This window comes from Salmo trutta, chromosome 1 (genome assembly GCF_901001165.1).
Source record: "Salmo trutta chromosome 1, fSalTru1.1, whole genome shotgun sequence".
In the NCBI taxonomy this organism is placed as follows: Eukaryota; Metazoa; Chordata; class Actinopteri; order Salmoniformes; family Salmonidae; genus Salmo; species Salmo trutta.
In genome coordinates, this window is record NC_042957.1 from 78184229 (window position 1) to 78202473 (window position 18245).

The window sequence follows — 18245 nt, forward strand, 5'->3', positions numbered from 1 at the left end:
AGGAGATGTGTGTACTGACCAGTAAGGATGGAGGAGATGTGTGTACTGACCAATAAGGATGGAGGAGATGTGTGTACTGACCAATAAGGATGGAGGAGATGTGTGTACTGACCAATAAGGATGGAGGAGATGTGTGTACTGACCAATAAGGATGGAGGAGATGTGTGTACTAACCAATAGGGATGGAGGAGATGTGTGTACTGACCAATAAGGATGGAGGAGATCTGTGTACTGACCAATAAGGATGGAGGAGATGTGTGTACTAACCAATAGGGATGGAGGAGATCTGTGTACTAACCAATAGGGATGGAGGAGATCTGTGTACTAACCAATAGGAATAGAGGAGATGTGTGTGCTAACCAATAGGAATAGAGGAGATGTGTGTGCTAACCAATAGGAATAGAGGAGATGTGTGCACTAACCAATAGGAATAGAGGATATCTAGGTACTAACCAATAAGGATGGAGGAGATCTGTGTAAATCAAACAACATTTTATTGGTAACATACACATGGTTAGCAGATGTTATTGCGAGTGTAGCGAAATGCTTGTAGTGTAGCGAAATGTTTTTATTGACCAATAAGGATGGAGGAGATGTGTATACTGACCAGTAAGGATGGAGGAGATGTGTGTACTGACCAGTAAGGATGGAGGAGATGTGTATACTGACCAATAAGGATGGAGGAGATGTGTATACTGACCAGTAAGGATGGAGGAGATGTGTGTACTGACCAATAAGGATGGAGGAGATGTGTGTACTGACCAGTAAGGATGGAGGAGATGTGTGTACTGACCAATAAGGATGGAGGAGATGTGTGTACTGACCAATAAGGATGGAGGAGATGTGTGTACTGACCAATAAGGATGGAGGAGATGTGTGTACTGACCAATAAGGATGGAGGAGATGTGTGTACTAACCAATAGGGATGGAGGAGATGTGTGTACTGACCAATAGGGATGGAGGAGATGTGTGTACTAACCAATAGGGATGGAGGAGATGTGTGTACTGACCAATAGGGATGGAGGAGATGTGTGTACTGACCAATAGGGATGGAGGAGATGTGTGTACTGACCAATAAGGATGGAGGAGATGTGTGTACTGACCAATAAGGATGGAGGAGATGTGTGTACTGACCAATAAGGATGGAGGAGATCTGTGTACTGACCAATAAGGATGGAGGAGATGTGTGTACTGACCAATAAGGATGGAGGAGATGTGTGTACTGACCAATAAGGATGGAGGAGATGTGTATACTGACCAGTAAGGATGGAGGAGATGTGTGTACTGACCAGTAAGGATGGAGGAGATGTGTGTACTGACCAATAAGGATGGAGGAGATGTGTGTACTGACCAATAAGGATGGAGGAGATGTGTGTACTGACCAATAAGGATGGAGGAGATGTGTGTACTGACCAATAAGGATGGAGGAGATGTGTGTACTGACCAATAAGGATGGAGGAGATGTGTGTACTGACCAATAAGGATGGAGGAGATGTGTGTACTGACCAATAAGGATGGAGGAGATGTGTGTACTGACCAATAAGGATGGAGGAGATGTGTGTACTGACCAATAAGGATGGAGGAGATGTGTGTACTGACCAATAAGGATGGAGGAGATGTGTATACTGACCAGTAAGGATGGAGGAGATGTGTATACTGACCAGTAAGGATGGAGGAGATGTGTGTACTGACCAATAAGGATGGAGGAGATGTGTATACTGACCAATAAGGATGGAGGAGATGTGTGTACTGACCAATAAGGATGGAGGAGATGTGTGTACTAACCAATAGGGATGGAGGAGATGTGTGTACTGACCAATAAGGATGGAGGAGATCTGTGTACTGACCAATAAGGATGGAGGAGATGTGTGTACTAACCAATAGGGATGGAGGAGATCTGTGTACTAACCAATAGGGATGGAGGAGATCTGTGTACTAACCAATAGGGATGGAGGAGATCTGTGTACTGACCAATAGGGATGGAGGAGATGTGTGTACTAACCAATAGGGATGGAGGAGATCTGTGTGTAGACGTCCAGCATGCGGTTTCCGTCCACGTCCACCAGGTAGTTTCCTCTGCTCTCCTCATAGTTACAGAAGAAATTGATTGCTCCCACGTTCTGGGGGAGGGAGAGAGCGAGAGAGCGAGATGGACAGAGAGAGAGAGGGACAGAGAGGGACAGAGAGAGAGGGACAGAGAGAGAGGGACAGAGAGAGAGGGACAGAGAGAGGGACAGAGAGAGGGACAGAGAGAGAGGGACAGAGAGAGAGGGACAGAGAGAGGGACAGAGAGAGGGACAGAGAGAGGGACAGAGAAAGGGACAGAGAGAGAGAGAGAGAGAGAGAGAGAGAGGGAGAGAGAGAAAGAGATAAGGTAGTCATTCAGTTAACTCAGTCTAGACACAGAGAGAGAGACTGTGTGTCTGTCTGCGTTGTGTGTCTGTGTGTGTGTGTGTCTGCGTTATGTGTGCACGCATGCAAGTGTGTGACCCAATAATGCATTGTTTTATTCCATCATCAAAACAGCCTCACACACACACACACACACACACACACTCGGCGTACCTGCATCTCTCCCAACTGTTTGGTCAGCTCCTGGTGGGGGAGGAGAAGGAGGGAGGGGGAGGAGAGAGGAGGAGGGAGGGGAGGAGAGGAAGAGAGAGATGTCATGTCAAGGTGGTTCCTCAACAGTTTGTTAATGTATCTCAAAATGGCAGCCTATTCCCTCCATAGTGCACTTCCCTATGGGTCCTGGTCTAATGGCAGCCTATTCCCTCCATAGGGTTCTGTTTGGGACGAAGCCTGTGTGCAACAGAGTATTCAGGATGGGTGTGTACAGTCCACTGTTCCCATCATAGGGTCACACAGAGGTCACCATTTGCCTCTTATGACACTAATCGCATAGGGGGCAGTATTGTTACTTTCGGATGAAAAATGTGCCCATATTAAACTGCCTCCTACTCAAACTCAGAAGCTAGGATATGCATATTATTATTACATTTGGATAGAAAACACTCTGAAGTTTCTAAAACTGTTTGAATGATGTCTGTGAGTATAACAGAACTCATAAGGCAGGCAAAAACCTGAGAAAAACTCTACCAGGAAGTGGAAATCTGATGTGTGGAATCTTTCCAAGTCATTGCCTATCTAACACACAGTGACTAAGGATTCATTTTGCACTTCCTAAGGCTTCCACTAGATGTCAACAGTCTTTAGAACCTTGTTTCAGCCTTTTGCAGTGAACAGAGAGCGAACAAGAAGGTGGGGAAGTTGTTGACTCAGGGAAGGACATCAGTTCATTGGCGTGCATTCACGTGAGGAGTTAGCTGTGTTCCAAATCATTTTTCAAGACAATGGAATCGTCCGGTTGGAATATTATTGAAGTTTGACGTTAAAAAGGCCCTAAAGATTGATGCTTTACAACGTTTGACATGTTTGAACGAACGTAAATATAACTTTTTTTACTTTTCGTCGTGACATTTTCCGAACGCTTCCTACATTTGGAGTAGCTTACTGAACGCGCTAACAACAAGGAGCTATTTGGACATAAATTATGGACTTTATCGAACAAAACAACATTTATTGTGGACCTGGGATTCCTGGAAGTGCCTTCTGATGAAGATCATCAAAGGTAAGTGAATATTTCTAATGCTATTTATGATTTTAGATGACTCCAAAATGGCGGGTATCTATATTGCCTAGTGTATGTTTCTGAGTGCAGTACTCAGATTATTGCAGTGTGCTTTCCCCGTGAAGCTTTTTTTAAATCTGTCACAGCGGTTGCATAAAGGAGATGTTCATCTATAATTCTTTGAATAACAGTTTAATATTTTATCAACGTTGATGATGAGTATTTTTGTAAATTGTTGTGCTGATTCACCGGAAGTATTGGAGGCAAAATATTTTCTGAATGTCACGCGCCAATGTAAAATGCTGTTTTTGGATATAAATATAAACTTTATCGAACAGAAAACGCATGTATTGTGTAACATGATTTCCTAGGAGTGTCATCTGATGAAGATCGTCAAAGGTTAGTGCTTCATTTAGCTGTGTTTTGGGTATTTGTGATGCATCTAGTTGCTTGGAAAATGGCTGTGTGGTTATTTTTGTCTATGTACTCTCCTAACATAATCTAATGTTTTGCTTTCGCTGTCAAGCCTGTTTGAAATCGGACAACGTGGTTCGATTCAGGAGAAGTGTATCTATAAAATGGTGTAAAATAGTCGTATGTTTGAGAAATTGAAATTATTAGATTTGTGGTTTTGAATATGGCGCTCTGATTTTTCCCGCTAACGGGATTGGTGTCGTATGAAACATGAACAATGTCAAACAGAACAAGCCTTTTTAACAGATAGCAATTATTCTTACTGGTTCATTGTGCTGTTAGTGACATACAGAGAATCAGGCCCGGCATTTAACCCACTGTGTGGTTCAGTACCTTGGAACGGGGTCCTGGGACCTCGGTCTTCATGGAAGGCCCATCGTATTCAAACTCCATCTGAGTCTTAGCTGCTGCCTTACTGACATACCTGCAGCCTGTCCACACACACACGTGCACACGCACACACACACACAGAGAGAGAGAGAATGTTAAGGCAATGCTGTGTTGCTGACTTGTCCTGCAGAAGATCCTTCAACTTAACCTCAGACAAGGACAAACCCTCCATTCATTATGTCATGCTGTATCAGCCTTAGTTCCTGTCTGTCTGGACACAGGGTCTGTAGGGTTAAATCATTAGTCTGTCTGGCCACAGGGTCTGTAGGGTTAAATCATTAGTCTGTCTGGACACAGGGTCTGTAGGGTGATATCATTAGTCTGTCTGGCTACAGGGTCTGTAGGGTGATATCATTAGTCTGTCTGGACACAGGGTCTGTAGGGTTAAATCATTAGTCTGTCTGGCCACAGGGTCTGTAGGGTGATATCATTAGTCTGTCTGGCCCCAGGGTATGTAGGGTTATATCATTAGTCTGTCTGGCCCCAGGGTATGTAGGGTGATATCATTAGTCTGTCTGGCTACAGGGTCTGTAGGGTGATATCATTAGTCTGTCTGGCCCCAGGCTATGTAGGGTTAAATCATTAGATTGTCTGGACACAGGGTCTGTAGGGTGATATCATTAGGCTATCTGGCCACAGGGTCTGTAGGGTGATATCATTAGTCTGTCTGGCCACAGGGTCTGTAGGGTTAAATCATTCGTCTGTCTGGCCACAGGGTATGTAGGGTGATATCATTAGTCTGTCTGGCCACAGGGTCTGTAGGGTTAAATCATTCGTCTGTCTGGCCACAGGGTATGTAGGGTGATACCATTAGTCTGTCTGGCCACAGGGTATATAGGGTGATATCATTAGTCTGTCTGGCCACAGGGTATATAGGGTGATATCATTAGTCTGTCTGGCCACAGGGTCTGTAGGGTGATACCATTAGTCTGTCTGGCCACAGGGTCTGTAGGGTTAAATCATTAGTCTGTCTGGCCACAGGGTCTGTAGGGTTAAATCATTAGTCTGTCTGGCTACAGGGTATGTAGGGTGATATCATTAGTCTGTCTGGCTACAGGGTCTGTAGGGTGATATCATTAGTCTGTCTGGCTACAGGGCCTGTAGGGTGATATCATTAGTCTGTCTGGCTACAGGGTATGTAGGGTGATACCATTAGTCTGTCTGGCCACAGGGTATATAGGGTGATATCATTAGTCTGTCTGGCCACAGGGTATATAGGGTGATATCATTAGTCTGTCTGGCCACAGGGTCTGTAGGGTGATACCATTAGTCTGTCTGGCCACAGGGTCTGTAGGGTTAAATCATTAGTCTGTCTGGCCACAGGGTCTGTAGGGTTAAATCATTAGTCTGTCTGGCTACAGGGTATGTAGGGTGATATCATTAGTCTGTCTGGCTACAGGGTCTGTAGGGTGATATCATTAGTCTGTCTGGCTACAGGGCCTGTAGGGTGATATCATTAGTCTGTCTGGCTACAGGGTATGTAGGGTGATATCATTAGTCTGTCTGGCCACAGGGTATGTAGGGTGATATCATTAGTCTGTCTGGCCACAGGGTCTGTAGGGTGATATCATTAGTCTGTCTGGCTACAGGGCCTGTAGGGTGATATCATTAGTCTGTCTGGCTACAGGGTATGTAGGGTGATATCATTAGTCTGTCTGGCTACAGGGTATGTTGGGTGATATCATTAGTCTGTCTGGCTACAGGGTCTGTAGGGTTATACCATTAGTTTTGTTGTTGTTGTTTTTGGGGGGGATTTTGTTACATAGGAGGTGCATCCGGGGTCTGCACCTTTAGGGGGGGTATTGTCACATCCTGACCAGTTAAGGGTTATTTGTTGTTGTAGTTTGGTCAGGATGTGGCAGAGGGTATTTGTTTTATATGGTTCGGGGTGGTGGTGTAGGTAGTAGGTTGTTTTATTTATGTATTCCGGGGGTTTTGGGCACTGCTCTGTGTTTATGTATTTCTAGGTTTAGTTAGTTAGTTGTGGGTATAGGTTCTAGGTTTGTTTTCTATGTAGAGTTAATTGGGATTGGACTCCCAATTGAAGGCAGGTGTGTTGAGTTGCCTTTGATTGGGAGTCCTATATTAGTAGGGTGTGTTTGTCTGTGTGTTGGTGGGTAATTGTTTGTGAGCACTGCGTTTATTGAGCCTGCTACACTGTCTAGTCGTGAGTACTGTTTATCGTCCACTCAGGACAGCTGTGTGTGTGGCCTGTTTCGCTGGCCTGTGTGCGACTTATTGCCGGGCTGCGCCCCGTGCGCTTTTCTTTGTGCTTTCTTTTGGGAATGTGTTTTCCTGGCGGACTTATTTAAGCGCCCTGTGCCTTTCGGCTGTTGTATTTTTGTTTACCGTGGCATTAAAAATCTGTTGCTCCGGGCCTCTGTCTCCTGCGCCTGATTCCGCATCTCCACTGGTCCTAGAATTCCGTGACAGGTATGTAAGGTGATATCATTAGTCTGTCTGGCTACAGGGTATGTAGGGTGATATCATTAGTCTGTCTGGCTACAGGGTATGTAGGGTGATATCATTAGTCTGTCTGGCTACAGGGTATGTAGGGTTATATCATTAGTCTGTCTGGCTACAGGGTATGTAGGGTGATATCATTAGTCTGTCTGGCTACAGGGTATGTAGGGTGATATCATTAGTCTGTCTGGCTACAGGGTATGTAGGGTTATATCATTAGTCTGTCTGGCTACAGGGTATGCAGGGTTATACCATTAGTCTGTCTGGCAGCAGGGTGATATCATTAGGCTGTCTGGCAGCAGGGTGATATCATTAGGCTGTCTGGCCACAGGGTATGTAGGGTTAAATCATTAGTCTGTCTGGCCACAGGGTCTGTAGAGTTAAATCAGTAGGCTGTCTGGCCACAGGGTCTGTAGAGTTAAATCAGTAGGCTGTCTGGCCACAGGGTCTGTAGAGTTAAATCAGTAGGCTGTCTGGCCACAGGGTCTGTAGAGTTAAATCAGTAGGCTGTCTGGCCACAGGGTCTGTAGAGTTAAATCAGTAGGCTGTCTGGCCACAGGGTCTGTAGAGTTAAATCAGTAGGCTGTCTGGCCACAGGGTCTGTAGAGTTAAATCAGTAGGCTGTCTGGCCACAGGGTCTGTAGAGTTAAATCAGTAGGCTGTCTGGCCACAGGGTCTGTAGAGTTAAATCATTAGTCTGTCTGGCCACAGGGTCTGTAGGGTGATATCATTAGTCTGTCTGGCTACAGGGTATGCAGGGTTATACCATTAGTCTGTCTGGCAGCAGGGTGATATCATTAGGCTGTCTGGCCACAGGGTGATACCATTAGGCTGTCTGGCCACAGGTTGATATCATTAGGCTGTCTGGCCACAGGTTGATATCATTAGGCTGTCTGGCCACAGGGTGATATATTAGGCTGTCTGGCCACAGGGTATGTAGGGTGATATCATTCGTCTGTCTGGCCACAGGGTTTATAGGGTGATATCATTAGGCTGTCTGGCCACAGGTTGATATCATTAGGCTGTCTGGCCACAGGTTGATATCATTAGGCTGTCTGGCCACAGGGTGATATATTAGTCTGTCTGGCCACAGGGTATGTAGGGTGATATCATTAGGCTGTCTGGCCACAGGGTATGTAAGGTAATATCATTAGGCTGTCTGGCTACAGGGTATGTAGGGTGATATCATTAGTCTGTCTGGCCACAGGGTATGTGGGGTGATATCATTTGTCTGTCTGGCCACAGGGTATGTAGGGTGATATCATTAGTCTGTCTGGCCACAGGGTATGTAGGGTGATATCATTAGTCTGTCTGGCCACAGGGTATGTAGGGTGATATCATTAGGCTGTCTGGCCACAGGGTATGTAGGGTGATATCATTAGGCTCTCTGGCCACAGGGTATGTAGGGTGATATCATTAGGCTCTCTGGCCACAGGGTATGTAGGGTGATATCATTAGGCTGTCTGGCCACAGGGTATGTAGGGTGATATCATTAGGCTGTCTGGCCACAGGGTATGTAGGGTGATATCATTAGGCTGTCTGACCACAGGGTATGTAGGGTGATATCATTAGTCTGTCTGGCTACAGGGTATGTAGGGTGATATCATTAGGCTGTCTGGCAGCAGGGTGATATCATTAGTCTGTCTGGCAGCAGGGTGATATCATTAGGCTGTCTGGCCGCAGGGTGATATCATTAGGCTGTCTGGCCACAGGGTGATATCATTAGGCTGTCTGGCCACAGGGTGATATCATTCGTCTGTCTGGCCACAGGGTGATATCATTCGTCTGTCTGGCCACAGGGTGATATCATTCGTCTGTCTGGCCACAGGGTGATATCATTCGTCTGTCTGGCCACAGGGTATGTAGGGTGATATCATTAGGCTGTCTTAACCATGTAGCTGACCTCTGTTTTATGATTGAGGAAGCTGACTCATTAAGAGAATGTAGTTGTGTGACGTTTCTCTCAGTGTGTGTGTGTGTGTGTGTGTGTGTGTGTGTGTGTGTGTGTGTACACCAAACGGGATATAACTGTTATAGAGCATTAGCTGATTGCATATAGGTATTACCTCTAACAGACATAACCTCTACACACGACTGTTCCTACTACCTCTGTGTGTGTGAGTGACGTGTGTGAGTGACGTGTGTGAGCGGTGTGTGTGAGCGGTGTGTGTGAGTGACGTGTGTGTGAGCGGTGTGTACCTGGTGCAGTGAGCCTGAGGTTCTGCTGGAGGGAGAGGACCAGCTGCCTGCTGAGCAGAGAGGACGCCATGACTCAGAACAACAGAATGAGGCAGAGAGAGAAAGACAGTCCTCAACACCTGCCTTCACGCCACCTGAAGACGGAGGGAGAAATGTCAGTCATATACAATCAGAGGACACACACAGAGACAGAGACAGAGACAGAGAGAGCACTAAGGCATAGGTACAGTTCTCAGAGCAGTGGTTTTAACTGAGAATCCATCCTACAGCACCACAACAAGACTGACAGACAGTGTAGAGGTTAGCAGCACAGTGACAGACAGTGTAGAGATTAGCAGCACAGTGACAGACAGTGTAGAGGTTAGCAGGTCAGTGACAGACAGTGTAGAGGTTAGCAGCACAGTGACAGACAGTGTAGAGGTTAGCAGCACAGTGACAGACAGTGTAGAGGTTAGCAGGTCAGAGACAGACAGTGTAGAGGTTAGCAGCACAGTGACAGACAGTGTAGAGGTTAGCAGCACAGTGACAGACAGTGTAGAGGTTAGCAGCACAGTGACAGACAGTGTAGAGGTTAGCAGGTCAGTGACAGACAGTGTAGAGGTTAGCAGCACAGTGACAGACAGTGTAGAGGTTAGCAGCACAGTGACAGACAGTGTAGAGGTTAGCAGCACAGTGACAGACAGTGTAGAGGTTAGCAGGTCAGTGACAGACAGTGTAGAGGTTAGCAGGTCAGTGACAGACAGTGTAGAGGTGTGTGTGTGTGTGTGTGTGGGGAGGCATTATGGGGGGGGGGGTGATAACTAAAAGGCATCTGAGGACAACACTAACTGTCTCATTCCATCTGCATTAGATAGACCCTGATGAAGCCATACTGACACCTATAGACAGATGACTGTAACTCTGGTGCAGCCATACAGTACTGTTATGTAGACAGATGACTGTAACTCTGGTGCAGCCATACAGTACTGTTATGTAGACAGATGACTGAAACTGACTGGCTTCACTGATACCATAGTTGCAACATTCTGGAAACTTTCCCAAAATCCTATCAGGTTGTATAAACTATATAAACCCTATCAGGTTGTATAAACTGTATAAATCCTAATCAGGTTGTATAAACTGTATAAACCCTAATCAGGTTGTATAAACTATATAAATCCTAATCAGGTTGTATAAACTATATAAATCCTAATCAGGTTGTATAAACTGTATAAATCCTAATCAGGTTGTATAAACTGTATAAATCCTAATCAGGTTGTATAAACTGTATAAATCCTAATCAGGTTGTATAAACTGTATAAATCCTAATCAGGTTGAATAAACTGTATAAATCCTAATCAGGTTGTATAAACTGTATAAATCCTAATCAGGTTGTATAAACTGTATAAATCCTAATCAGGTTGTATAAACTGTATAAATCCTAATCAGGTTGTATAAACTATATAAATCCTAATCAGGTTGTATAAACTATATAAATCCTAATCAGGTTGTATAAACTATATAAATCCTAATCAGGTTGTATAAACTATATAAATCCTAATCAGGTTGTATAAACTATATAAATCCTAATCAGGTTGTATAAACTATATAAATCCTAATCAGGTTGTATAAACTGTATAAATCCTAATCAGGTTGTATAAACTGTATAAATCCTATCAGGTTGTATAAACAACATAAATCCCCAGGTTTTCGTTAAATCCTGGTTGGAGGATTATGTATTTTCTGCTGATTCTGTGAATCTTCAAACCAGGATATATGGAATTTGGGGAATTTTGTGGAAGCCAGATATACTGACTGGTTTAACTGGTACACCTGCATCCTTCATCTGGACAGAGACGGCGAAGAATCCCCGACTAAAACAACGTCTCACTAACACACAGGAGAACCCTGAGACTTAGGTCAGCCTGTCTGGGGACACCATGTAACAACATTATGTGCCCGCCCACACATACACACACTACGTCAACTATAATGAGGGATGGAGAGAGGCAGACAGAGAGACTACGTCAACTATACTGAGGGATGGAGAGAGGCAGACAGAGAGACTGCGTCAACTATAATGAGGGATGGAGAGAGGCAGACAGGAAGACTACGTCACCTATACTGAGGGATGGAGAGAGGCAGACAGAGAGACTACGTCAACTATAATGAGGGATGGAGAGAGGCAGACAGGAAGACTACGTCACCTATACTGAGGGATGGAGAGAGGCAGACAGAGACTACGTCAACTATAATGAGGGATGGAGAGAGGCAGACAGAGAGACTACGTCAACTATACTGAGGGATGGAGAGAGGCAGACAGAGAGACTACGTCAACTATACTGAGGGATGAGAGAGGCAGACAGAGAGACTACGTCAACTATACTGAGGGATGGAGAGAGGCAGACAGAGACTACGTCAACTATAATGAGGGATGGAGAGAGGCAGACAGAGACTATATATAGTATAGTCATATAGTCCCAGTGGTATAGTCATATAGTCCCAGTGGTATAGTCATATAGTCCCAGTGGTATAGTCATATAGTCATATAGTCCCAGTGGTATAGTCATATAGTCATATAGTCCCAGTGGTATAGTCATATAGTCCCAGTGGTATAGTCATATAGTCATATAGTCCCAGTGGTATAGTCATATAGTCCCAGTGGTATAGTCATATAGTCCCAGTGGTATAGTCATATAGTCCCAGTGGTATAGTCATATAGTCCCAGTGGTAGAGTCATATAGTCCCAGTGGTATAGTCATTTAGTCCCAGTGGTATCGTCATATAGTCATATAGTCCCAGTGGTATAGTCATATAGTCCCAGTGGTATAGTCATATAGTCCCAGTGGTATAGTCATATAGTCCCAGTGGTATAGTCATATAGTCCCAGTGGTATAGTCATATAGTCCCAGTGGTATAGTCATTTAGTCCCAGTGGTATAGTCATTTAGTCCCAGTGGTATCGTCATTTAGTCCCAGTGGTATAGTCATATAGTCCCAGTGGTATAGTCATATAGTCCCAGTGGTATAGTCATATAGTCCCAGTGGTATAGTCATATAGTCCCAGTGGTATAGTCATATAGTCCCAGTGGTATAGTCATATAGTCCCAGTGGTATAGTCATATAGTCATAAAGTCCCAGTGGTATAGTCATTTAGTCCCAGTGGTATAGTCATATAGTCATATAGTCCCAGTGGTATAGTCATATAGTCCCAGTGGTATAGTCATATAGTCCCAGTGGTATAGTCATATAGTCATATAGTCCCAGTGGTATAGTCATATAGTCCCAGTGGTATAGTCATATAGTCATATAGTCCCAGTGGTATAGTCATATAGTCCCAGTGGTATAGTCATATAGTCCCAGTGGTATAGTCATATAGTCCCAGTGGTATAGTCATATAGTCCCAGTGGTATAGTCCCAGTGGTATAGTCATATAGTCCCAGTGGTATAGTCATATAGTCCCAGTGGTATAGTCATAGTCCCAGTGGTATAGTCATATAGTCCCAGTGGTATAGTCATATAGTCCCAGTGGTATAGTCATTTAGTCCCAGTGGTATAGTCATTTAGTCCCAGTGGTATAGTCATTTAGTCCCAGTGGTATAGTCATATAGTCCCAGTGGTATAGTCATATAGTCCCAGTGGTATAGTCATATAGTCCCAGTGGTAGAGTCATATAGTCCCAGTGGTATAGTCATTTAGTCCCAGTGGTATCGTCATATAGTCATATAGTCCCAGTGGTATAGTCATATAGTCCCAGTGGTATAGTCATATAGTCCCAGTGGTAGAGTCATATAGTCCCAGTGGTATAGTCATTTAGTCCCAGTGGTATCGTCATATAGTCATATAGTCCCAGTGGTATAGTCATATAGTCCCAGTGGTATAGTCATATAGTCCCAGTGGTATAGTCATATAGTCCCAGTGGTATAGTCATATAGTCCCAGTGGTATAGTCATATAGTCCCAGTGGTATAGTCATATAGTCCCAGTGGTATAGTCATATAGTCATAAAGTCCCAGTGGTATAGTCATTTAGTCCCAGTGGTATAGTCATATAGTCATATAGTCCCAGTGGTATAGTCATTTAGTCCCAGTGGTATAGTCATATAGTCATATAGTCCCAGTGGTATAGTCATATAGTCCCAGTGGTATAGTCATATAGTCATATAGTCCCAGTGGTATAGTCATATAGTCCCAGTGGTATAGTCATATAGTCATATAGTCCCAGTGGTATAGTCATATAGTCCCAGTGGTATAGTCATATAGTCCCAGTGGTATAGTCATATAGTCCCAGTGGTATAGTCCCAGTGGTATAGTCATATAGTCCCAGTGGTATAGTCATATAGTCCCAGTGGTATAGTCATATAGTCCCAGTGGTATAGTCATATAGTCCCAGTGGTATAGTCATATAGTCCCAGTGGTATAGTCATATAGTCCCAGTGGTATAGTCATATAGTCCCAGTGGTATAGTCATATAGTCCCAGTGGTATAGTCATATAGTCCCAGTGGTATAGTCATATAGTCCCAGTGGTATAGTCATATAGTCCCAGTGGTATAGTCGTATAGTCCTAGTGGTATAGTCATATAGTCCCAGTGGTATAGTCATTTAGTCCCAGTGGTATAGTCATATAGTCCCAGTGGTATAGTCATATAGTCCCAGTGGTATAGTCATATAGTCCCAGTGGTATAGTCATATAGTCCCAGTGGTATAGTCATATAGTCCCAGTGGTATAGTCATATAGTCCCAGTGGTATAGTCATATAGTCCCAGTGGTATAGTCATATAGTCCCAGTGGTATAGTCATATAGTCCCAGTGGTATAGTCATATAGTCCCAGTGGTATAGTCATATAGTCCCAGTGGTATAGTCATATAGTCCCAGTGGTATAGTCATATAGTCCCAGTGGTATAGTCATATAGTCCCAGTGGTATAGTCATTTAGTCCCAGTGGTATAGTCATATAGTCCCAGTGGTATAGTCATATAGTCCCAGTGGTATAGTCATATAGTCCCAGTGGTATAGTCATATAGTCCCAGTGGTATAGTCATTTAGTCCCAGTGGTATAGTCATATAGTCCCAGTGGTATAGTCATATAGTCCCAGTGGTATAGTCATATAGTCCCAGTGGTATAGTCATATAGTCCCAGTGGTATAGTCATATAGTCCCAGTGGTATAGTCATATAGTCCCAGTGGTATAGTCATATAGTCCCAGTGGTATAGTCATTTAGTCCCAGTGGTATAGTCATATAGTCCCAGTGGTATAGTCATTTAGTCCCAGTCTCCAGATCTTTCCTCTCTCACCTCTCCATGTTAAAGAGAAGCCAGTCTCCAGATATTTCCTCTCTCTGTTATAAAACTGAACTGATCATTATTCATCAGGGGTCTCCACTTCATTCTGTCACTGAGCAGAGGGCTGACACACACACACACACACACACACACACACACACACACACAGGCTCGGTTCTCACTCAGTCAGAGAATCCAGTGTTTAGCGAGAATGGAGAATGAATGACACACAAAAGCAGAAAGACATTCATGAATGAATCTGGCTTGTACACCTGTGTCCTCTATCTGTCGCGTTATAACACGAGGACGTAACCTGGGTGTCGCGTTATAACACGAGGACGTAACCTGGGTGTCGCGTTATAACACGAGGACGTAACCTGGGTGTCGCGTTATAACACGAGGACGTAACCTGGGTGTCTCGTTATAACACGAGGACGTAACCCGGGTATCTCGTTATAACACGAGGACGTAACCCGGGTGTCGCGTTATAACACGAGGACGTAACCTGGGTGTCGCGTTATAACACGAGGACGTAACCCGGGTGTCGCGTTATAACACGAGGACGTAACCCGGGTGTCGCGTTATAATACGAGGACGTAACCTGGGTGTCGCGTTATAACACGAGGACGTAACCTGGGTGTCGCGTTACAATACGAGGAAGTAACCTGGGTGTCTCGTTATAACACGAGGACGTAACCCGGATTTCGCGTTATAACACGAGGACGTAACCTGGGTGTTGCTTCTAGGGGCAGCAGGTAGTCCCCCCCTACCTCTCTCCCTTCTCCCCCCTACCTCTCCCTTCTCCCCCCTACCTCTCTAACTCTCTCTAGGGTGGCAGATATCCTAGCTGTTAGAGTGTTTGGCCAGTAACTGAAAGATCACTGGTTCCAATACCCCAGCAGACAAGGTGAAAAATATGCCGACGTGCCCTTGAGCAAGGCACTTCACCCCAATTTCCTCCAGGAGTACCGTACTACTATGGTTGACCCTGTAAAACAACACATTCTCTGCACCTATCAGGTGTATAAAAATACATTCTAGGAATGACCGGGCGAGTGTAGATAGACCACAGGCGCTCAGTGATGATGCAACAGACAGATACAGGTTGTAATGTATGGAGCGTTCAGCAACAACAGACAGATACAGGTTGTAATGTATGGACCGTTCAGCAACAACAGACAGATACAGGTTGTAATGTATGGAGCGTTCAGCAACAACAGACAGATACAGGTTGTAATGTATGGACCGTTCAGCAACAACAGACAGATACAGGTTGTAATGTATGGACTGTTCAGCAACAACAGACAGATACAGGTTGTAATGTATGGACCGTTCAGCAACAACAGACAGATACAGGTTGTAATGTATGGAGCGTTCAGCAACAACAGACAGATACAGGTTGTAATGTATGGAGCGTTCAGCAACAACAGACAGATACAGGTTGTAATGTATGGACTGTTCAGCAACAACAGACAGATACAGGTTGTAATGTATGGAGCGTTCAGCAACAACAGACAGATACAGGTTGTAATGTATGGACCGTTCAGCAACAACAGACAGATACAGGTTGTAATGTATGGACCGTTCAGCAACAACAGACAGATACAGGTTGTAATGTATGGACCGTTCAGCAACAACAGACAGATACAGGTTGTAATGTATGGACCGTTCAGCAACAACAGACAGATACAGGTTGTAATGTATGGAGCGTTCAGCAGCAACAGACAGATACAGGTTGTAATGTATGGACCGTTCAGCAGCAACAGACAGATACAGGTTGTAATGTATGGACCGTTCAGCAGCAACAGACAGATACAGGTTGTAATGTATGGACCGTTCAGCAGCAACAGACAGATACAGGTTGTAATGTATGGACTGTTCAGCAACAACAGACAGATACAGGTTGTAATGTATGGACTGCTGCCAGAGAGTCATGATTCATCTGACAACAATGAGACAACACACATGACCAGTCATAACAGTCTCACCACTCTCCCTACAGCATGACCCTATGAGACAGTGACATCCACTGTGTGTGTGTACATACTAACCCACATTATGTCTGGCCCACTGTTCTACATGAAACCAGGACAGAGAAATCCCTCTGGGACCTAACTACAGGTGGAAACACTACTACCACACCCCGTGTACAGACAAGCAGAATACCCAGGACCCGTTTCCAGGACACAGATTAACCCCTGTGCGGCCCAGTGAAAAATCCTATCGCCATTAGCATAACAAAATGTAATAATATTTTTTTTTCATATTTTTTCTCCAAATTATATCGTTTTATAGATACACCTCTCCTGAATCGAACCACGTTGTTCGATTTCAAAAAGGCTTTACAGTAAAAGCAAAACATTAGATTATGTTAGGAGTATATCGTAAAAGTAGCCACAGCCATTTTCCGACCAACCACATGCATCACAAATAACCAAAAAACAGCTAAATGCAGCACTAACCTTTGACAATCTTCATCAGATGACACACCTAGGACATCATGTTACACAATGCATGCATTCTTTTGATCGATAAAGTTCATATTTATATATAAAAACAGCATTTTACATCGGCGCGTGACGTTGACTAACTATTTTCCCTCAAATGTATCCAGTGAAACAGTGCTACAATTTACTAAATTACTATTCGAAAACATTTTTAAAATGTAATATTGTCATTCTAAGATTTATAGATGAATATCTCTTGAAAGCACCTGTAATACCAGATTTAAAAATAACTTTACTGGGTAATCACACTTTGCGATAAAAGGAGATGCGATACTCAGAAAATTACCTAGTAAATACAGGTCTGCGCCATCTTGGAACAATCGCATATCACATCTAGTCTTGTATACTATTGTCAATAATCCCTTACATTTGGTTGTCTTCATCAGAAAGCACTTCCAGGCATCCCAGGTCCACAACAAATGTATTTTCGTTCGAAAAAGTTCATCCTTTATGTTCCATTAGCTTGTTGTTGTTAGCGCGTCTGAAAGCTAATCCAAATGCTCCGTCGGCCACGGGACAGCCATTTCGAGAAAATGTATTTTTTCCCATTTAGGTTCGTTCAAACATGTCAAACATTGTATAACATAAATCTTCAGGGCGTTTTTCAACAAGAGAGCCAATAAGATTCAAGGAGGATGATTGCATTGTGTTTCAAAACGTTTCGAAAGGGGAGGGTAACCAGGGGCGCCGGCGTCATAATGGTGATGGCCCTCTCCGTGTGACCACGTTCCACTGCGTCTCATTCATTCAGTTTTCACAGTAGGAGTCTCAAATCACTTTGTAAAGACTGGGGACATCTAGTGGAAGCAATAGGAAGTGCTCAATGAACCGTAGCTCACGGTGTGATTAATAGGCAACGTGATGAAGTTGAGTTCGCAATTCAGAATTCCACTTCCTGTTTCCATCTGTCTCGGGGTTTTGACTGCCATATGAGTTCTGTTATACTCACAGACACCATTCAAACAGTTTTAGAAACTTTAGGGTGTTTTCTATCCACAAGTATTAATTATATGCATATCCAAGCTTCTGAGTTTGAGTAGTAGGCCGTTTAAAATGGGCAATAATTTTTTTCAAAAATCGCTGTAGCGCCCCCTATCCTAGGGGAACGCCAAGAGTTAAGCCTAGTTCAATTTACATTCTCCATTGAAAATGCTTCTTAGTCCAAAACTAGTGTTCATCTGTGACTGGGAAAATCCCCCCTCAATGTTTAATCAGAATTCTACTGACTGACTACATGGTTGTTATGATCATTTAACCTCTGACCTTTAGGCTGCATAGCGCTAATGGTAAAAGTGACAGTTAAATATAGTTCCATGACATC

The 18245-nt window shown here is 44.0% G+C and overlaps 1 protein-coding gene across 1 annotated transcript in view; it reads right to left on the reverse strand.

Moving 5' to 3' along the window:
* Positions 1 to 18245, reverse strand: part of LOC115208398 (4-aminobutyrate aminotransferase, mitochondrial) — a 56103-nt gene that overhangs the window by 28091 nt on the left and 9767 nt on the right. The window contains exons 2-5 of the mRNA XM_029776432.1: positions 9158 to 9291; positions 4439 to 4536; positions 2566 to 2595; positions 2003 to 2120 (exon numbers count right to left, since the gene is read on the reverse strand). Of these exons, the coding sequence (XP_029632292.1) occupies positions 2003 to 2120; positions 2566 to 2595; positions 4439 to 4536; positions 9158 to 9227 (316 nt within the window). The 5' untranslated portion in view covers positions 9228 to 9291. The remainder of the gene's footprint in view (positions 1 to 2002; positions 2121 to 2565; positions 2596 to 4438; positions 4537 to 9157; positions 9292 to 18245) is intronic.